Source organism: Podospora pseudoanserina, chromosome 4 (assembly GCF_035222485.1).
Source record: "Podospora pseudoanserina strain CBS 124.78 chromosome 4, whole genome shotgun sequence".
Taxonomy (NCBI): domain Eukaryota; kingdom Fungi; phylum Ascomycota; class Sordariomycetes; order Sordariales; family Podosporaceae; genus Podospora; species Podospora pseudoanserina.
In genome coordinates, this window is record NC_085923.1 from 2,203,698 (window position 1) to 2,217,550 (window position 13,853).

Sequence of the window (13,853 nt, forward strand, 5' to 3'; positions counted from 1 at the left end):
GCAGCAGAAGAGGAAGTCTGAGGTATACTGGCCACAAAGACCTTGGTTGGTGTCCGTAGGATTGGAACTGTTGTGGACATCGTCGTGACACTCTGCAAGTAATGCTTTGGGCTATCCAGTGATGATCAGCCTGTGCTGAAGGAGAAGCGTGGAAGCATCAAAGAATGATATTATGCCTGAGAGGCACCCCTATTATCTTTTGGGGTCTAAAGATTGTAGTTTAAGGCCTTCATCATTTACGACCTAGTTGTTATTTTGTAAGGCCTACTTATTATCTTTTCGGGCCATCTTCAAAGACGTACATATATTTCCATCTTTTGAGGCGTCGGTTTTAGCCTTTTTTGCTATTTTGACTGGGCTGCAGGTACCACTGGATTGTGAGTTGAAGTCATTTCCATCTACCGCTCTGCAACAACAGAGTGTCTTGTACTCTGTTATACCGCAGATAGAACCTGAGACGCAGAGAGTTCTGGTGGCTGAAATATCGTGAATATACTTTTTCTCATTCTGTACATAAATCGCGTCGAAATGATCATCTCACCTGACTTTCTTCTCTTCTCTGATCGTCTTTCTCTTGGAACGTCACATCTCTCCACATCTTCGTCGCAACAACACGATAACCACAATCTCGCGGGCATGTGAGTGCATGAGAACAGTGCCTTCTCAGGCCTCTCTGTTGATACCTTATACTTTTAACATGCCTTCCAACTCGGATAACCTTCACTACTTATATTTTCCCCAAGACCGAAGAGCCGTAGCTTCCCACCCAAAAAAAGCTAATTTTTACCTGACCGTTAAAACCCCTTATGACCTCGTTTTCACCCTCACCTTGCCCCCCAACTCTAAAACCTCCTCCCCAAATCCACCTCCCTAACCAACTCCATCCCCTTCACCTCCTCCCCCTCCTTCCCCGTCACAAACGGCCTAACAGCCCTATCAACCACCCCCCTCCAAAACCCCTCCACCACCCCCGTCAACCTCCCCGTCTGCTTGAAATCCGGAAAACTATTCACCTCCAACAACCACACATTTTCCTTCCCATCCACCAAAAAATCAACCCCCCAAACCTCGAACCCCTGCTCCAGCGGCTGAAAGTGAACCATCATCTCCCTCGCTGCCGCCTCAAACACCTCCCCCGTCACACTCCTAACCTGCTCCCAAATCCTCTCCTTCTGCCCATCCGGCAAATCATCAGCACTCAAATCCCAAAACCGACGCACAGAATCATTATACTCCGGCTCGCCCTGCAAACACGTATTCGTCAAATGCCCCTCCAGACCCTCCACCCCCATCTCAGGAGGAAAAGAATACCCCTTGCTCGCAAAAAGCGCCAGCACATCCCTGTAAACATAAACCCTCATCGCCCCGACGGTCAGAGCATACACCCGGAGGTGAAACTTCCTGTTTCCCATGCTAGGGAGGAGCAAAGGGGGGTGGATGTACGGCTGGGCGATGAAGTGCCTCAGATGGCTCGTCATGATCCCATCCCCCTCCTCTTCCCCACCCTCACCACCCCCTTCCTCCTCCTCGTCATCAGACTCGGGCTCCCACCCATCAAAAATCCCCTGCAGCTCCTCCATCGTGCTAAACAGCCTGATCCCCTGCCCCCTATCACTCATCCCCGGCTTCAAAATCCACCACTCCCTCTCCTCTTCTTCCTCCTTCTCCGCGTTCCTCTCCATACTCTCGTTCAAATCCCACGCTTCAACCAAGGCATCGTCCAAAAACTCGGCAAAATCAACCTCAAACGCCTCAGATCTCCTGACATGATCCTTTAGCACCGAGTCCGGGTTCTTGACGAGATAGTTCTCCACTGTCTTGGCCAGGTAATGCTTCCTGATGAGCGCCTTGCGGATCATGTAACTATTAACAAGAGAAGTGGCAGGGTGGGAGGAGATGTAGTCAAAATCAAGAGATTCATATGGCATAATCTGCAGGACTTTGGCCTCGGGAAAAGGAAGCAGTGAAGGGAGGGAGATGTCCGGGTTGGTGTTGGCGTCCCAGGTGGACGGGGTGGGAAGGTATGTCAGTGACCCCTCCGGGAGGAGGGAGGAGAGGGCCGAGGTGATGAGTGGTTGGACGTAGGTGTCGCCGTAGTTGACGAGGGCGTAGACTGGCGGTTTGGCGTCCTTGGGGGGGTGGATCGGGAGAGTTGTCGTCGTCGTCGTGGCGGGGGCATCCTCGGTTTTGGTCGACTCTGCCTCAGTCTTGGTGTTGTTGGTTGACTCCTGCTCATTGGCGGCGGTGACACCAAAAATTGAGCTTCTAGATGGACCCCTGAACAAAAGAAATGGTAAGAATATAGTCTTTTACGAGAACTCCAAAGCAAAGCAAAGGACAGAGCGGTTGGTTTGGGTCTTTTCTATTTTGGATAGAATGCCTCTATGCTCTATCTGATCATCATTATGGTGTTGTGTTTGGCGTGTAATCATCCCTCATTTGCTGCCGTACTGTTCATATCCGACTCTTCATCTGTCCTGTCTCTTTCTCTTTGCTCTGTCTCTTTCTTTTGCGTGCTTCAACAAACCAGGGTATGTTCACTTACAGTTGCAACTCTCCGCCATGAAGGTGGGTAGCAGCCTGGAAGAAGTTGGCTTTCAGGGGCGTAATACTATCATCATCAAAGTTAGCTTTCCATACACACCCATCATAACCCATCATCACCAAAAAAAAAAAAAAAAAAAAAAAACCATACCTCGTATGCCCCTCCTTAACAGCCCACCCATCATTCCCCGGCCCCGCCTCATCCACACTCTTGTAAACATCCGTAAACCTCGGACTCCACTTGAAATGCTTATGCGTATGCACCCCCCCCTTCACCAACATCCCCCCTTCCTCCCCCTCCTTCTCAGGACTCTTCTCCGCCTCCCTAATCCTCTCCTCATCCTCCACCTCCCCATCCACACTCCCATCCACCTCGGTAAAACAACTCCCCTCCCCCCAATAATTCTGCAACATCCCCGTCCAGAGCACCCTCCCCCCCAACCCCTCCACCAACGGCACATTAACACTATACAAATCCACACTCCCATCCTCCGGCCACTGCTTCCAAAGCGCCTCAATCACCCTCACACTCTGCCTCGACGCCTTCAAAATAATCTCCGTATCATGATTCCTCGTGAAAAAGGCATAACTCAACGCCACCGCCCTGCGCTTACAAACCGCCGCCTCCAACGCTCCCCCCAACGTCCCACTGCTTAACGCAAAAACAGCCGTGGAGTTCCTCCCGTAGTTCGGTCCCGAAACCACCAAATCCACCGGACCGCGGTCTTGAAAAAAGTGGTACAGCCCAATCTGGACGCACGACGCAGGCGTCCCGTCGACGAGGATCCACTCCTCCGTCCCAGGGACGGACGACGGTCTCGTGTGCGTGGTGCCGTGGCTGTCTTTCTGTTCGTCCTCGTGGACCAACCCCGCGGCCGGCTCGGAGAGTGGGGGGGGCCGGTAGTAGAGCGGCTTGACCGTCTGGCCGATCATGTGCGCTTTGCCTATCCATGAGCGTTGCGTGTGCGGGAGGCAGACGCTGACAGTGTGTCCGTAGTCCTGGAGGGTTCGGACAAGGGAGTGGACGTAGGGGGACGAGTGAGGGGAGGGAGGCCCGTCGTCGTTGGTGACTAGGATATGCATTTTTCTTTGCTTGCTGGTTTGCTAGCGTCGAAACTTGAGATGGGTGTTGAGGGGTTACAAACGGGAAACGAGCAAGAGGGGCAGAGAGATAACAAGCAGTATATAGTTCTTTTGATAAGAAAAGCCCAGTTAAAAAAAAAAAAAAAAAGTGAACAAAGAGAAGAAAAGAAACTCGGCCTTTTATCTAATGGTTTGTCAGGTTTACTTAACAGCAACACGAAAGCTGCCCCTCCATTGACGTTTTTTTTTTAGCCCAGTCATGTCGGGTTGACTGGGCAGCGTTGTTCGTTGACAAGCCCAAGGAGAAGTGCGGGGGTGGGGTCACTCATAATCAATTACGCCCGAGTGGGGATCAAAGTCAAGTCAAGTGAGTTCAAGTGACAACAACAAAAATGTTCTTGATTGGCTTGCCTGTGCTTCTGTTGCTGTGCTTCAACTAATCTACAAATATTGACGTAGCGCATTCCCAGCTACCCGATTCTTCCTAATTCTGACATGACCCAACAATCATTCAATCCCATCCATCCCTTCATAGACTCCCCATGTCCCACGATTAGACAAGCCCAAAACCCTCAAGTGTGATAGCAACCAAGTGTGTTCAAGGACTCCCCCGCATCCCTTTCGACACCCTTGCGTACTAGTGTCATCAAGGTTATCCCCGTCGTCGTCGTGAAGAAAGGACAGGAAAAAAAAAAGAAACGAAAAAAAGGGCAATAAAACTCTTATGTCGTGAGCTCAATATGGCTTCACAACCCAGCTGAAGAATAATAACGAGAATGTAGAATGCATGCTGTTAACCTGTGCCGAAAAGAAAGAACCCAAAACAAGATAACCCGTAATTGCATTTGCCAAACTCCGAACCAATGTCGCCAAACTTTGTCGTCGAATATTCAGATGGGAGTTTTTTCTGCCGAAAACCTGCGCCAACAACACCTAAGCCAAATCAAATCCTAGCACGCTTTGATGGGCCGGCCACAGGCAGAGGCTCTGCAGACCGTTTCTGGCTGGTGGTCGTGGGGGAAACGCCAGCCTTGGTTTGGCGCCAGCCCTTAATGGTGGCTTGCTTGCTGGCTTGCTTGCCCCTCGACGCCGCTGTTGGCGTGGCCTTCTTGCGAGTGGCACGCACTGTGGTGGGCGGCGAGGCTGGAGCAAAACGCGGGGCCTCGGGCGTACCGGGAACCTTCTCGACTGCTTCGGCTGGGGTGATTGGGAGAGTTTGGGCGGCTTCCTCAACCACGTGGTCCTCGATGTCAGTCTCCGCCTCTTCATCTTCAATCGAGATGGCGGGCACATCGGGCTTGGCAACAGGGAAGAGGAGTCTGGGCTTGACACTGGCGCGGGTGAGTCTTCTCACGGGCGCCTCGACAGCACTTTCCAAACCACCCTCGATATTCTCTGAGGCGCGCTTCTTGAAGAGGTGGAATTGCTTCTTGCCACGGCTGTTTCTTGTGTTAGCCGAGTGCACTGATGAGAACACAAACAGGGAGCGACGACTTACAATACGGTGACCAAACCATCCTCGCGCTGAATGGCCTCTTCAATTGTGATCTGGCCTTCGCCGGGAACACTGACCATCTGGCGCTGGCTGCGGCGAGGAGCCGAGGGGGCAGGGGCCCTTGAGGGCTCGACATAGAAGGGGTTGTCAATGCTGCGGTCGACCTCGGGAATGCGCTCATGCGAGTCGACGTGGATATGGAACGACTCATCCGAGCCTTGCTCAGTGAAGCTGTCCAACGTGTGGGCCTGGGTGCGGGCCCTTCTAGGGGAGGGCATGACCTCATCCTCGGCGCGGAACAGGGTGCGGGCAAACGCTTCCACCTTGGCCTTGGACTCCTCGGTAGGAGGCTTCTGGGGTGTCTTGGCGGGGGTGATTAGCATCCCGGTGCTGCTGCTGGCGACGGTGGTGCGAGGCGCAAGAAGGCCGGCTGACTTCTTGGTGAAGCCAAGGGCAGAGGCGGCATCGGAAACACTGGCGGCGGTGAGGGTGCGACGAGGAGAATCCATGGCGGCGATGCGCTTCTTTTGAGGGGAAAGGCTTGGTGTGCCCATGGTCGACTTCTTCTTTTGGTTGATTGACTTGGGAGAACCGTCTGAAGTTTCCTCGGGCTGGTCGGAATGTTGCTGGTGTTGGCGACGCGATGATGGAACTCTGGGAGAGGGAGTTCGGTTGGCAGCGCGGTTGGCAATACGGGATGACTTGCGAGGAGTGTAAGGCTCGTAGGAGTCGGAGTAGCCCAGGTGAGGGGCAGGAGGAGTTCTGACTCTGGAGCTGGGAGAAGGAGTCGCCGGGTAGGGTGGCTCCATGATTTCCGCCATTGTTCGATTGCTTTGAATAGAGAGACAAACGTCAATTGAATTGGCAGTGGGGAGCAGGTGACTATTGTCGTTGTTGTTGTTGTTGTTATTGTGAGGGCGCAGAATGGAGTGGGCGCGAAGTGAGGGTGCTCCCAGGCGGGATGAAAATGCGTGGTCGGCGGCGGGTGGTGGTACGGATCAAAGAGAGTCGCAAGAGCCCAAGAGTCGCAAGGTGAGAGGTTGGACGGCGAGGTGAGGTTGCGTGACAGCGACAGCGATGTTCAAATCAACAAATCGCGCAAGGTAGCAGGTGATCGTGTTGATGTTGACAGGTCAAACAAGTGACTTGCACCGGGGCAACAAACACAGCAACTCCTAGGATTCCCTAGTAAAATAAGATATGGGAGGGTTATGGAGGAGGACTGAAGCGTTTGGCAAGTCTCAGGGTTTGACACGATTGGAAAATTGTGATGCTGGATGGAGAGGTTGGAGCAGGAAAACGGGCGGATGCGAAGAAGGGGCTGGGACAAGTGGGACTGGGAGCCCTTGATGAGGATTGATTGGACAATAATCTCCATCCCATCCCTGTCCTCTCTCTCAAGACGCGCTCTCGACGTGTCAGTCTCGCGTTTTTTGCAGCCCTGCCTGCCCAATGGAACCCCAGCGGCCAGCCCCACCAATTTGGCTAGCCAATACCGCTGTAACAGCGCATTTGTGGGGGTGGTCGAACTGGACCTGCAGCAAAAACATCAACGTCATCCCATGAGCCTTACCAGAATCAGACCTACCCGCCGTCAATCATTATCAAAACCGAGACACAATCCAGCCTTACGGATGCCACACGCTGAAATAGAGACATTCAATTGACAGTCTCAGCCTTGTCCACCACCACAACCACCACAAGAACATACAACCCCACACAAACCAAACATCACCATGCCCTCCCACCACCACTATCCCTCCTCCCCCAAACTACCCCCCCTCCTCAGACGATGAATTCTCCTTCTCCGAAGTCCAATCCACCACCCCCTCCCGTCCACCCCCCTTCTTCCCGCCAGCAATCCCAGGTCCAATACCCCCCTCAAACCAAAACCCCCATCACCCACAATGCCGCCCCCTCATCCCCGGACGACCCGGAAACAAAAGAAGCAACCCTCCAACGCGAACTCCAAGGCGTCCGTGCAATCAACACAGCCATCGAATCCATAATCTCAACCCTCGAACGAGCAAAAGGCAACATGGTTGTATGTACCCCTTACCTAGGTCAAACCCACAAGGCTAACTTCCTACAGACCGTCTCCCAAACCGTCACCAACGCCTCCACCCTCCTCAACACCTGGACCCGCATCCTCTCCCAAACCGAACACAACCAACGCCTGATCCTCAACCCAAACTGGAAAGGCGCATCAGGCGACATAGCCGACATGGAGCACGAAGCCCTCCTCAAACAGCAGGAAGAGGAGCGCAGAGCAAGAGAGGCAGAGAGGAGGAGGGAGGAGGCGAGGAGGAAGGCTGAGGAGGAGGAAAGAAAGCGCGCTGCTGGGACGGTGTCAGCAGGTAGTGGGACGACAAGGGGGAGGGGGTTGGCTAGGGGGACCACGACGGGAAGAGGGAGGGGGGCCGGGTTGGTTAGGAGCACCTCTTCTGCTGGGAGGACTACTACCGGAACTGGGATTGCCAGGGGGGGGAGTAGTACCTCCTCGAGAGGGACGAGCGGGATTGGGAGGGGGGGTTTTGGGTATGGGCGGGTTGGGGCGCCCGGGACGAGGGGGGCTAAGAAGGAGACTTGATCGAGGTCATATCACACCTAAATATTGAAGAAGAAAATAAAATTGGAATAATATTATTTTGATCAGGCTGATAAATTTCAACGCCGGATTTTACCCCTTCGCCCCCCCTCCCACCTCCCCCCCCTCCAAAAAAATAAAAAATAAAATAAAATAAATAAAATCCTGTCAAAACGCCTTATCCAGTACAGTTACCGAACATATACACCTGATCCTCTATACACATCATACAACCTAAGCCTTCTTAAAAAACGCAGACAATTTCATCATCCCCGCGGTATTAACCTTGGCCAGCTGCTTCACCCCCCTGCTCGTATTCGCCTTCTTCACCTTTTCCTCCTGCTCCATCTTGCGCTTCTTCTCCAGCCTCTCATCATCGTCCTCGTCCCTGGCGCGTTTCCCTCCATTAATGTCAATATTTCTCGAAGCAGCCGCTTCAGTCCGGAGTTTGGACAGTTTTGTCAGATACTCCTCCAATTCTGTGAACGTTTCAGATGGAAGGGATGATAGCACGGTTTTGGAGAGAAAAGGGGGGAGGTAGGACGAAAGGATAAAGTTGAGGGATGTGCGCAGTCGTTGGAGGGAGATGGTGGCTGGGGAGGCGGTTATTGCTGGGGCAAAAGTTGGTTCGGGGGCTTCTTCGGTGGCTGGGGTTGTGACGGCTGTTGAGGGGGTTGTACCACTGCTGGTGGTGACGGTAGATTGGGACTCTGAGGCGGATGGGGAAGCGGTTTCTTCTGGGGAAGAGGTGGAGGTGGTTGGTGGTGGTGGTGGTGGTGGTTGGTCTTTGACTACCCCCATGACTGGCGCCTCCAACGCCTTTTTGATAAACTTCTCTTCCATGCTTGGGGGGAGGTGCTCGGCCATTTTGCTGGCTTTGGAGAGGATGATGGTGGAGAGTTTGGATTCGTTGGGGCGGTACATTTTGTCGTCGCCCATTTCGACAAGGTCGCATACGCTGGCTAGACGGGCTTCGAGGACTTTTTCGACGTGGCTGTTGGGGAGGGTGAGGATCTCGGAGAAGTGCCGGTCTGTGTTAGGGATTAGGTCTAGGTAGTCGTCTAGGGAGAGGTATTGACGTTGTAGGTTGTCGGATTTGGAGTTGGAGGAGGACTTGAAGAGGGCTGGGAGGAGGAGAAATAAGGGGTCGTAGGGGGTTGCGAGGTAGAGGTCGGGAGATTGAATGGTTTGAGATTCCAGAGCGGGCTCCTTTTCGGATTTCTCGCTTGAGAGCAGCCAGCTTCGGGGGGTGGATTTGTTTGGGGGTGCGGCTTTGGTGAACTCGTAGAAGGAGCCGGTTTCTGGGCAGACGAGATATCGGGTTGGATTGCCATATCGAGGGTTCTCGAGGGTGATGATGCGTACTGAGGAGGAGGTGTTCTTGGGGAGGACGAAGAGCTTCGGTGGGTTGGTTGACTCGGCGGACAGAGTATATGTAGATGTTGAGGCGGCTTTGGCTGTTGTCGAAACGGTTTTATTGGCGCTCGTCGAGGCAGGGCCGCCTTTTGATCGTGTTCGCGCCATAGTATGGTTGAATGAATGTGAAGTCCAAAATCCAAATCGCCCTTCTATACCTATCGCATTAGTCCAAGATAGATGCCGCAGGTAGATTTCTTGTAATATGGTGTATGGAGAAGAGGAGCTGCTTAAACGCAATCCCTGCAATTAAAAGAGAAGACGCGTCTCGGCCGTTTTAAGACGCGTCGCGCTATAGTGCTTCCACCCCCTGTCAAGCGGGCGCACTAAAGCTAAGCCAGCTTTTCGCGAATTCCTCCCACTGGCATCACACCCGCTGGACATCCCACACCACACAACGTACCCAGAACACACACCTTATCGACCCAGCCATTGGGCTTATCGGGTTTCTACAGCGGCTTTTTCGATACCTCTATTGGAAAGTAAACAACATAACTCAATCCTGAAAACAGATTATCGCCTGGGTACATGATCTTCTGCAGCCCGCCGGCCATGTCCCACAGTAATTGGTCGATATAGTGGGCAGTAACCCTGGCACAGCAGGAGCTGGCAGAGAACAACTCTTCCTGCATATGCGCTTGCTCCTGCATACTACCTACTACATACATACATCTGTCCCGAATAAACAAGCCCAAGTTCACCTCACCCACCCTCTCCCGACCAAGTCCCAAGGAATAGTTGGTTATTTGCGCACATCGAAATCCACACCAAGGCAGCCCTTGACGCAGTCCGGCGTGCGACTATCCCCCCCCCAAAGTTATGGCCGCCCAGTGGCCCCCGAGATCGCCCCGCGAAGCCCTCCTCAGCACTCCCGGCGGACGAGAAAAACTGCGTCGCTTGGCTGACCGCTCCTCTCCCTCACCATCACCCTCCAAACTCCGAACCTCGCGATCGCAACCATCCCTGGGAATGGGCGAACAACCAATGTACGACGGCGCAATGGACCTGGACGACGAGGAGGAGGATGAGGAGATGTTGCAGCTCAAGCTTCAGGCGATCCAAGCAAAGCTGAAGCTGAAGAAGCTCCAGGCGGCAAGGGCACACAAAAAAGCGTCTTCCCTGTCAGAACCTGGGCCACAAAATGGAGGAGCAGTTGGAGCAGGCGTTACGAGAGAGATTCCCTTTCAGTCAAGACTGGCATTGGCCCGGGAAAGGATAGAAAGACCACCAACACAAGCCCCTGTTGAAGTTCCAGCCTCGCCAGTCCGGAAGTCGGCGACAATGTCGAATCTGGACGCCTCTCCGAAACGAGTTCTGCTAGGCATTGACAAGGGACGAAAAGCAACCGAGATGTCACTGAGGCGACCGGCAAGTCAGAGGCAGTTGGGAACCAACAACCACCAGCAGAGCCAGAGCGGGAGCGGCATGTCCAGCTTTCCCCGGCGCGCGAAATCACCAGAAACCGCCCGCCCTCTCAGTTTCAACGAGCGTCTTGCTTCAGCCAGGACAGAGGAAGCCGCCCGTCACGAACAAGCGAAGAGAGTCCAAAAAGCGAGGAGCACAGCGTTCAGCATTGGCAGGCAGGAAATGGAGGAGTATAAAGCCAAAGCGGAGGACTTGCCAGAGGTGCCGTATAAGCCGGATGAGCTCTCGCGAGATCAGCTATTGTCTGCGCTTGGGAGAACAAACAGCACTGCCACTGCGCCTACCGGTGCACCGACGGGATACCTGAGGAGAAGTCGGACTGCTTCTGACTTGCGCAACACCATCACCACGAAGAACCCAAATGCGGACTCGTCAGACTTGTTTCTTGGCCCGTCATCAGTCAGCTCGTCGTTTTCTGCCCCGGCGAACAACAACAACAACAACGCGAGTGACTCGTCTTTCGAAATCTTTTCTAGCTTTCACCTCTCTAAACGGATATTACCCCACCCTGTTTTGGCGAGGGCGGTTTCGTCAAAGAAGATATATCAGCTTAAAGACCTACTCAAGCACGTCAAGGCCCCTGATTGGAGTCTGCCGGATGTAGAATCGGATATTGTCGTGTTTGCGATTTTGGCATCGAAATCCGACCCGAGGTCTCACCGGCCCGGACCGAGCGGGACGCAGTCTGATAGGGGGAAGTACATGGTGCTCACGCTGGTTGATTTGCAGTTTGAGGTCGAGCTGTTTCTCTTCAACAGTGGGTTTGACCGGTTCTACAGACTGACGCCCGGGACGGTCGTGGCGATTCTGAACCCAAGTGTTTTGCCGCCGCCGAAGGGGAGGGAGGATACGGGGAGGTTTGGGCTGGTGATTAATAGTGATGAGGATACGATCTTGGAGGTGGGGAAGGCGAGGGATTTGGGGTACTGCAAGTCGGTGAAGAAGGATGGGCAGCTTTGTAATGGGTGGGTAAATGGGAGGAGGACGGAGTATTGTGAGTTTCATACGAACGAGGCGGTTAGGAAGGCTAGGGGGGGGAGGATGGAGTTGAACAATACTGTTGGGAGCGGGATGGATGGGGCGAAGAAGGCTAATTCGAGGGAGTGGTATGGGAAGAAGGAAAAGGATGTGAACCAGGGGTATGATAGGTTTACGGGGACGAAGTATTTTGTCAGTAGGGGGACGGCGGATGGGGATGATGGGGATGAGATGGGGATGGCGGATCGGGTGGAGAGGCAGGAGGCGCTGAAGAGGAGGTTGTTGAAGAGGGAGAAGGAGAGGGATATTGCGAGGCAGTTGGGGAGTTGGGGGGGTGGGGCGGGGAAGGATTACATGAGTAGGGCCGCTGGAAAGGGGGCCCAAGGAGGGGGGAGTTTTACTAGTTCGACTGTTGAATCTTCACAAACACAACCGCAGACGGGGAGCTCGGTGATTGGGAGTGGGAGCTTTGGGTCGACGGTGGGGACGAGTTTTGGGAGTTTGGATGGGGGGGCTGTGATGGGGAGTCAGCAGAGGGAGAGGAGGTATGATGCTGCCGCGTTGGGGTTGACGGGGAGGAGAGGGCAGGACGCGCCGAAGGTGGAGCTGGGTCCTGTCAAGAGGAAGAGACCGGTGTCTTCGGCCAGTAGCTCGACGGTTAGTACTATGAGTGCGAGTGTTCAGGGGGTGGCGGAGAAGGCACAGCCAAAGGTGGCGTTGGGATGGGGATCAGGGTTGACGACGAAGTTGGGAAGGATGAGGGAGGGGGAACGCCTAGATGGGAGAAAAATGGAAGTGGAAACGTTGATTGCTGCTTCCAGGGCAGCGAGAGACGACAAATCCCCAGTCAGAAAGAAGACGAGATTTGTAACGGAGAAGGGGATACGAGAGGCGGGGAGGGATAGTTTAGGAGAAGGGTTGGGGGTTTCGGTTGGCAGTGGGACGGCTTTGCCAGCGGCGAGTGTGTTGAGCAGGAGCAGGAGGCGGGTCATGTTGGATGATGATGATGACGATGATTTGATTATTGTCAAGTGAAAGAGAGGAAGGGGGGTAGGAAAAGATGTTTATGATGCAGCACACACAGAGTAGATACACAGCGCATCCGTGGGCCGTTATTCTGGGTTTGGGGGTTGGGTACATTTGTTTGTATACTACGACTTTGCATGTGGTTGGCATGGCGTTTGAGCTTTTTGATGTTGGGGATTTGCATGGTCCAAGCATTGTTTGGTAGAGCTTTGAAGTATAAAGCAGAGTGTGGAAGCGTTGATGATGTTTTCTGTGGACTGTTTACTTGAGTGCTCAACTATGACTTCTGTGATTTGAGGTTTGCTTGGTGACTCCACGTCGTGGACAAAATAATACAGACTGCAACGCATAATGAAGGGCTTAAAAGATGATAGAAAACATATTCTACTATCTTTTCAAGGCCTTTGGGCTCTCTTTTCAATGCCTTTCGACAATCTGTAAAGGTCTATTTAACTATTACTGAATACCTATTATGTTGTCTTCAAGTCCTGTTGACGATCTTTTTCAGGCATACTGGCTATCAGTAAAGCTCTATTTGTTTTCTATCCGCAGCATGGTGACTTACTCAGGAAAAGTGACAACCTGTTGACTTCTCTATACTTCGCCAGGTACACGTTCGGGCACCAACGTCATCCGTGGGGGTCTAATCTGCATTTCTATCCAGCTCACAGTCCTCTCCCACAGCATTGAACTCCCCTCTCAACATCATGTGAGAGTGGTCACAAGGTCAGTTGGATTTTTCCTCCTCCTCAATTCAGTGTAATGATTGGTTACTTCATCGCACTGTGCCATGATGTACCTACTTGGAGAAGTTGGGGTAAGTAAGACTCGCGGTTCTTCCAAGCTCTCTGTATGGTGATGACGATGTTGACTTTCTGCGGGGTGCCTGTAAAACCAAGGCTGTATTCATCTGTTGAAAAAGTATCTGTAAAGGAAAATACCTAGTAGGTATAGACATCGAACAAAGACATACGTGGGCTGTCGAAAGCTGATGATGCATTTCCTAAGGTATGCTCACTATACACCACAATGCTTCCGATATATGAGGGTATTCTCATGCCAGTATATGCTTCCTCCACGCTCATGCCATGCTGTCATGCTGTCATGCTCTAGTATATCCCATGAGACCGCTTGCTATACCTGTTTCCCTTGCCTTGTTGCCAATGACACCCAAACACCCTATATAATACAAAACTCTAACCTGATAACCTCCATCCTAGACTGTATCCCCAATAATGATTACCAAACCTGAACAACAGTATACCCTAACAAACCCCCTCCCAAACCATACCCATAATC

At 52.8% G+C, this 13,853-nt stretch overlaps 5 protein-coding genes across 5 annotated transcripts; 2 read left to right on the forward strand and 3 right to left on the reverse strand.

Annotated features, from left to right (window-relative positions):
- Positions 1–510: 510 nt before the first annotated feature.
- Positions 511–3,627, reverse strand: QC764_0066920 (uncharacterized protein; the record flags this gene model as incomplete). The annotated part of the gene is made up of 3 exons (XM_062940587.1): positions 511–2,277; positions 2,546–2,611; positions 2,696–3,627. The coding sequence occupies 3 exons, from the start codon at positions 3,625–3,627 to the stop codon at positions 843–845; spliced, it is 2,433 nt and encodes an 810-aa protein (XP_062800536.1). The 3' UTR covers positions 511–842.
- A 332-nt stretch (positions 3,628–3,959) lies between these two features.
- QC764_408525 (uncharacterized protein) lies at positions 3,960–7,712 on the forward strand (the record flags this gene model as incomplete). Its single annotated transcript, XM_062947141.1, has 2 exons — positions 3,960–7,166; positions 7,215–7,712. The coding sequence occupies exons 1-2, from the start codon at positions 6,915–6,917 to the stop codon at positions 7,710–7,712; spliced, it is 750 nt and encodes a 249-aa protein (XP_062800537.1). The 5' UTR covers positions 3,960–6,914.
- Positions 4,006–6,463, reverse strand: QC764_408530 (uncharacterized protein). The gene is made up of 2 exons (XM_062947142.1): positions 5,126–6,463; positions 4,006–5,066 (listed from the first exon to the last, which is right to left on the reverse strand). The coding sequence occupies exons 1-2, from the start codon at positions 5,941–5,943 to the stop codon at positions 4,571–4,573; spliced, it is 1,314 nt and encodes a 437-aa protein (XP_062800538.1). The 5' UTR covers positions 5,944–6,463; the 3' UTR covers positions 4,006–4,570.
- A 231-nt stretch (positions 7,713–7,943) lies between the features above and the next one.
- QC764_408523 (uncharacterized protein) lies at positions 7,944–9,233 on the reverse strand (the record flags this gene model as incomplete). The annotated part of the gene is made up of 1 exon (XM_062947140.1): positions 7,944–9,233. One exon carries the CDS (start codon positions 9,231–9,233, stop codon positions 7,944–7,946), a length of 1,290 nt encoding a protein of 429 aa, XP_062800539.1.
- A 711-nt stretch (positions 9,234–9,944) lies between these two features.
- QC764_408520 (uncharacterized protein) lies at positions 9,945–12,563 on the forward strand (the record flags this gene model as incomplete). Its single annotated transcript, XM_062947139.1, has 1 exon — positions 9,945–12,563. One exon carries the CDS (start codon positions 9,945–9,947, stop codon positions 12,561–12,563), a length of 2,619 nt encoding a protein of 872 aa, XP_062800540.1.
- Between the last annotated feature and the right edge of the window lie 1,290 nt (positions 12,564–13,853).

Coding starts and splice junctions, on each gene's coding strand:
- QC764_408530 (XM_062947142.1), bottom strand. CDS start 5,943: ATGGCGGAAATCATGGAGCCACCCTACCCGGCGACTCCTTCTCCCAGC. Junction 5,067..5,125: donor GATGGTTTGGTCACCGTATT/GTAAGTCGTCGC, acceptor CACAAGAAACAG/CCGTGGCAAGAAGCAATTCC.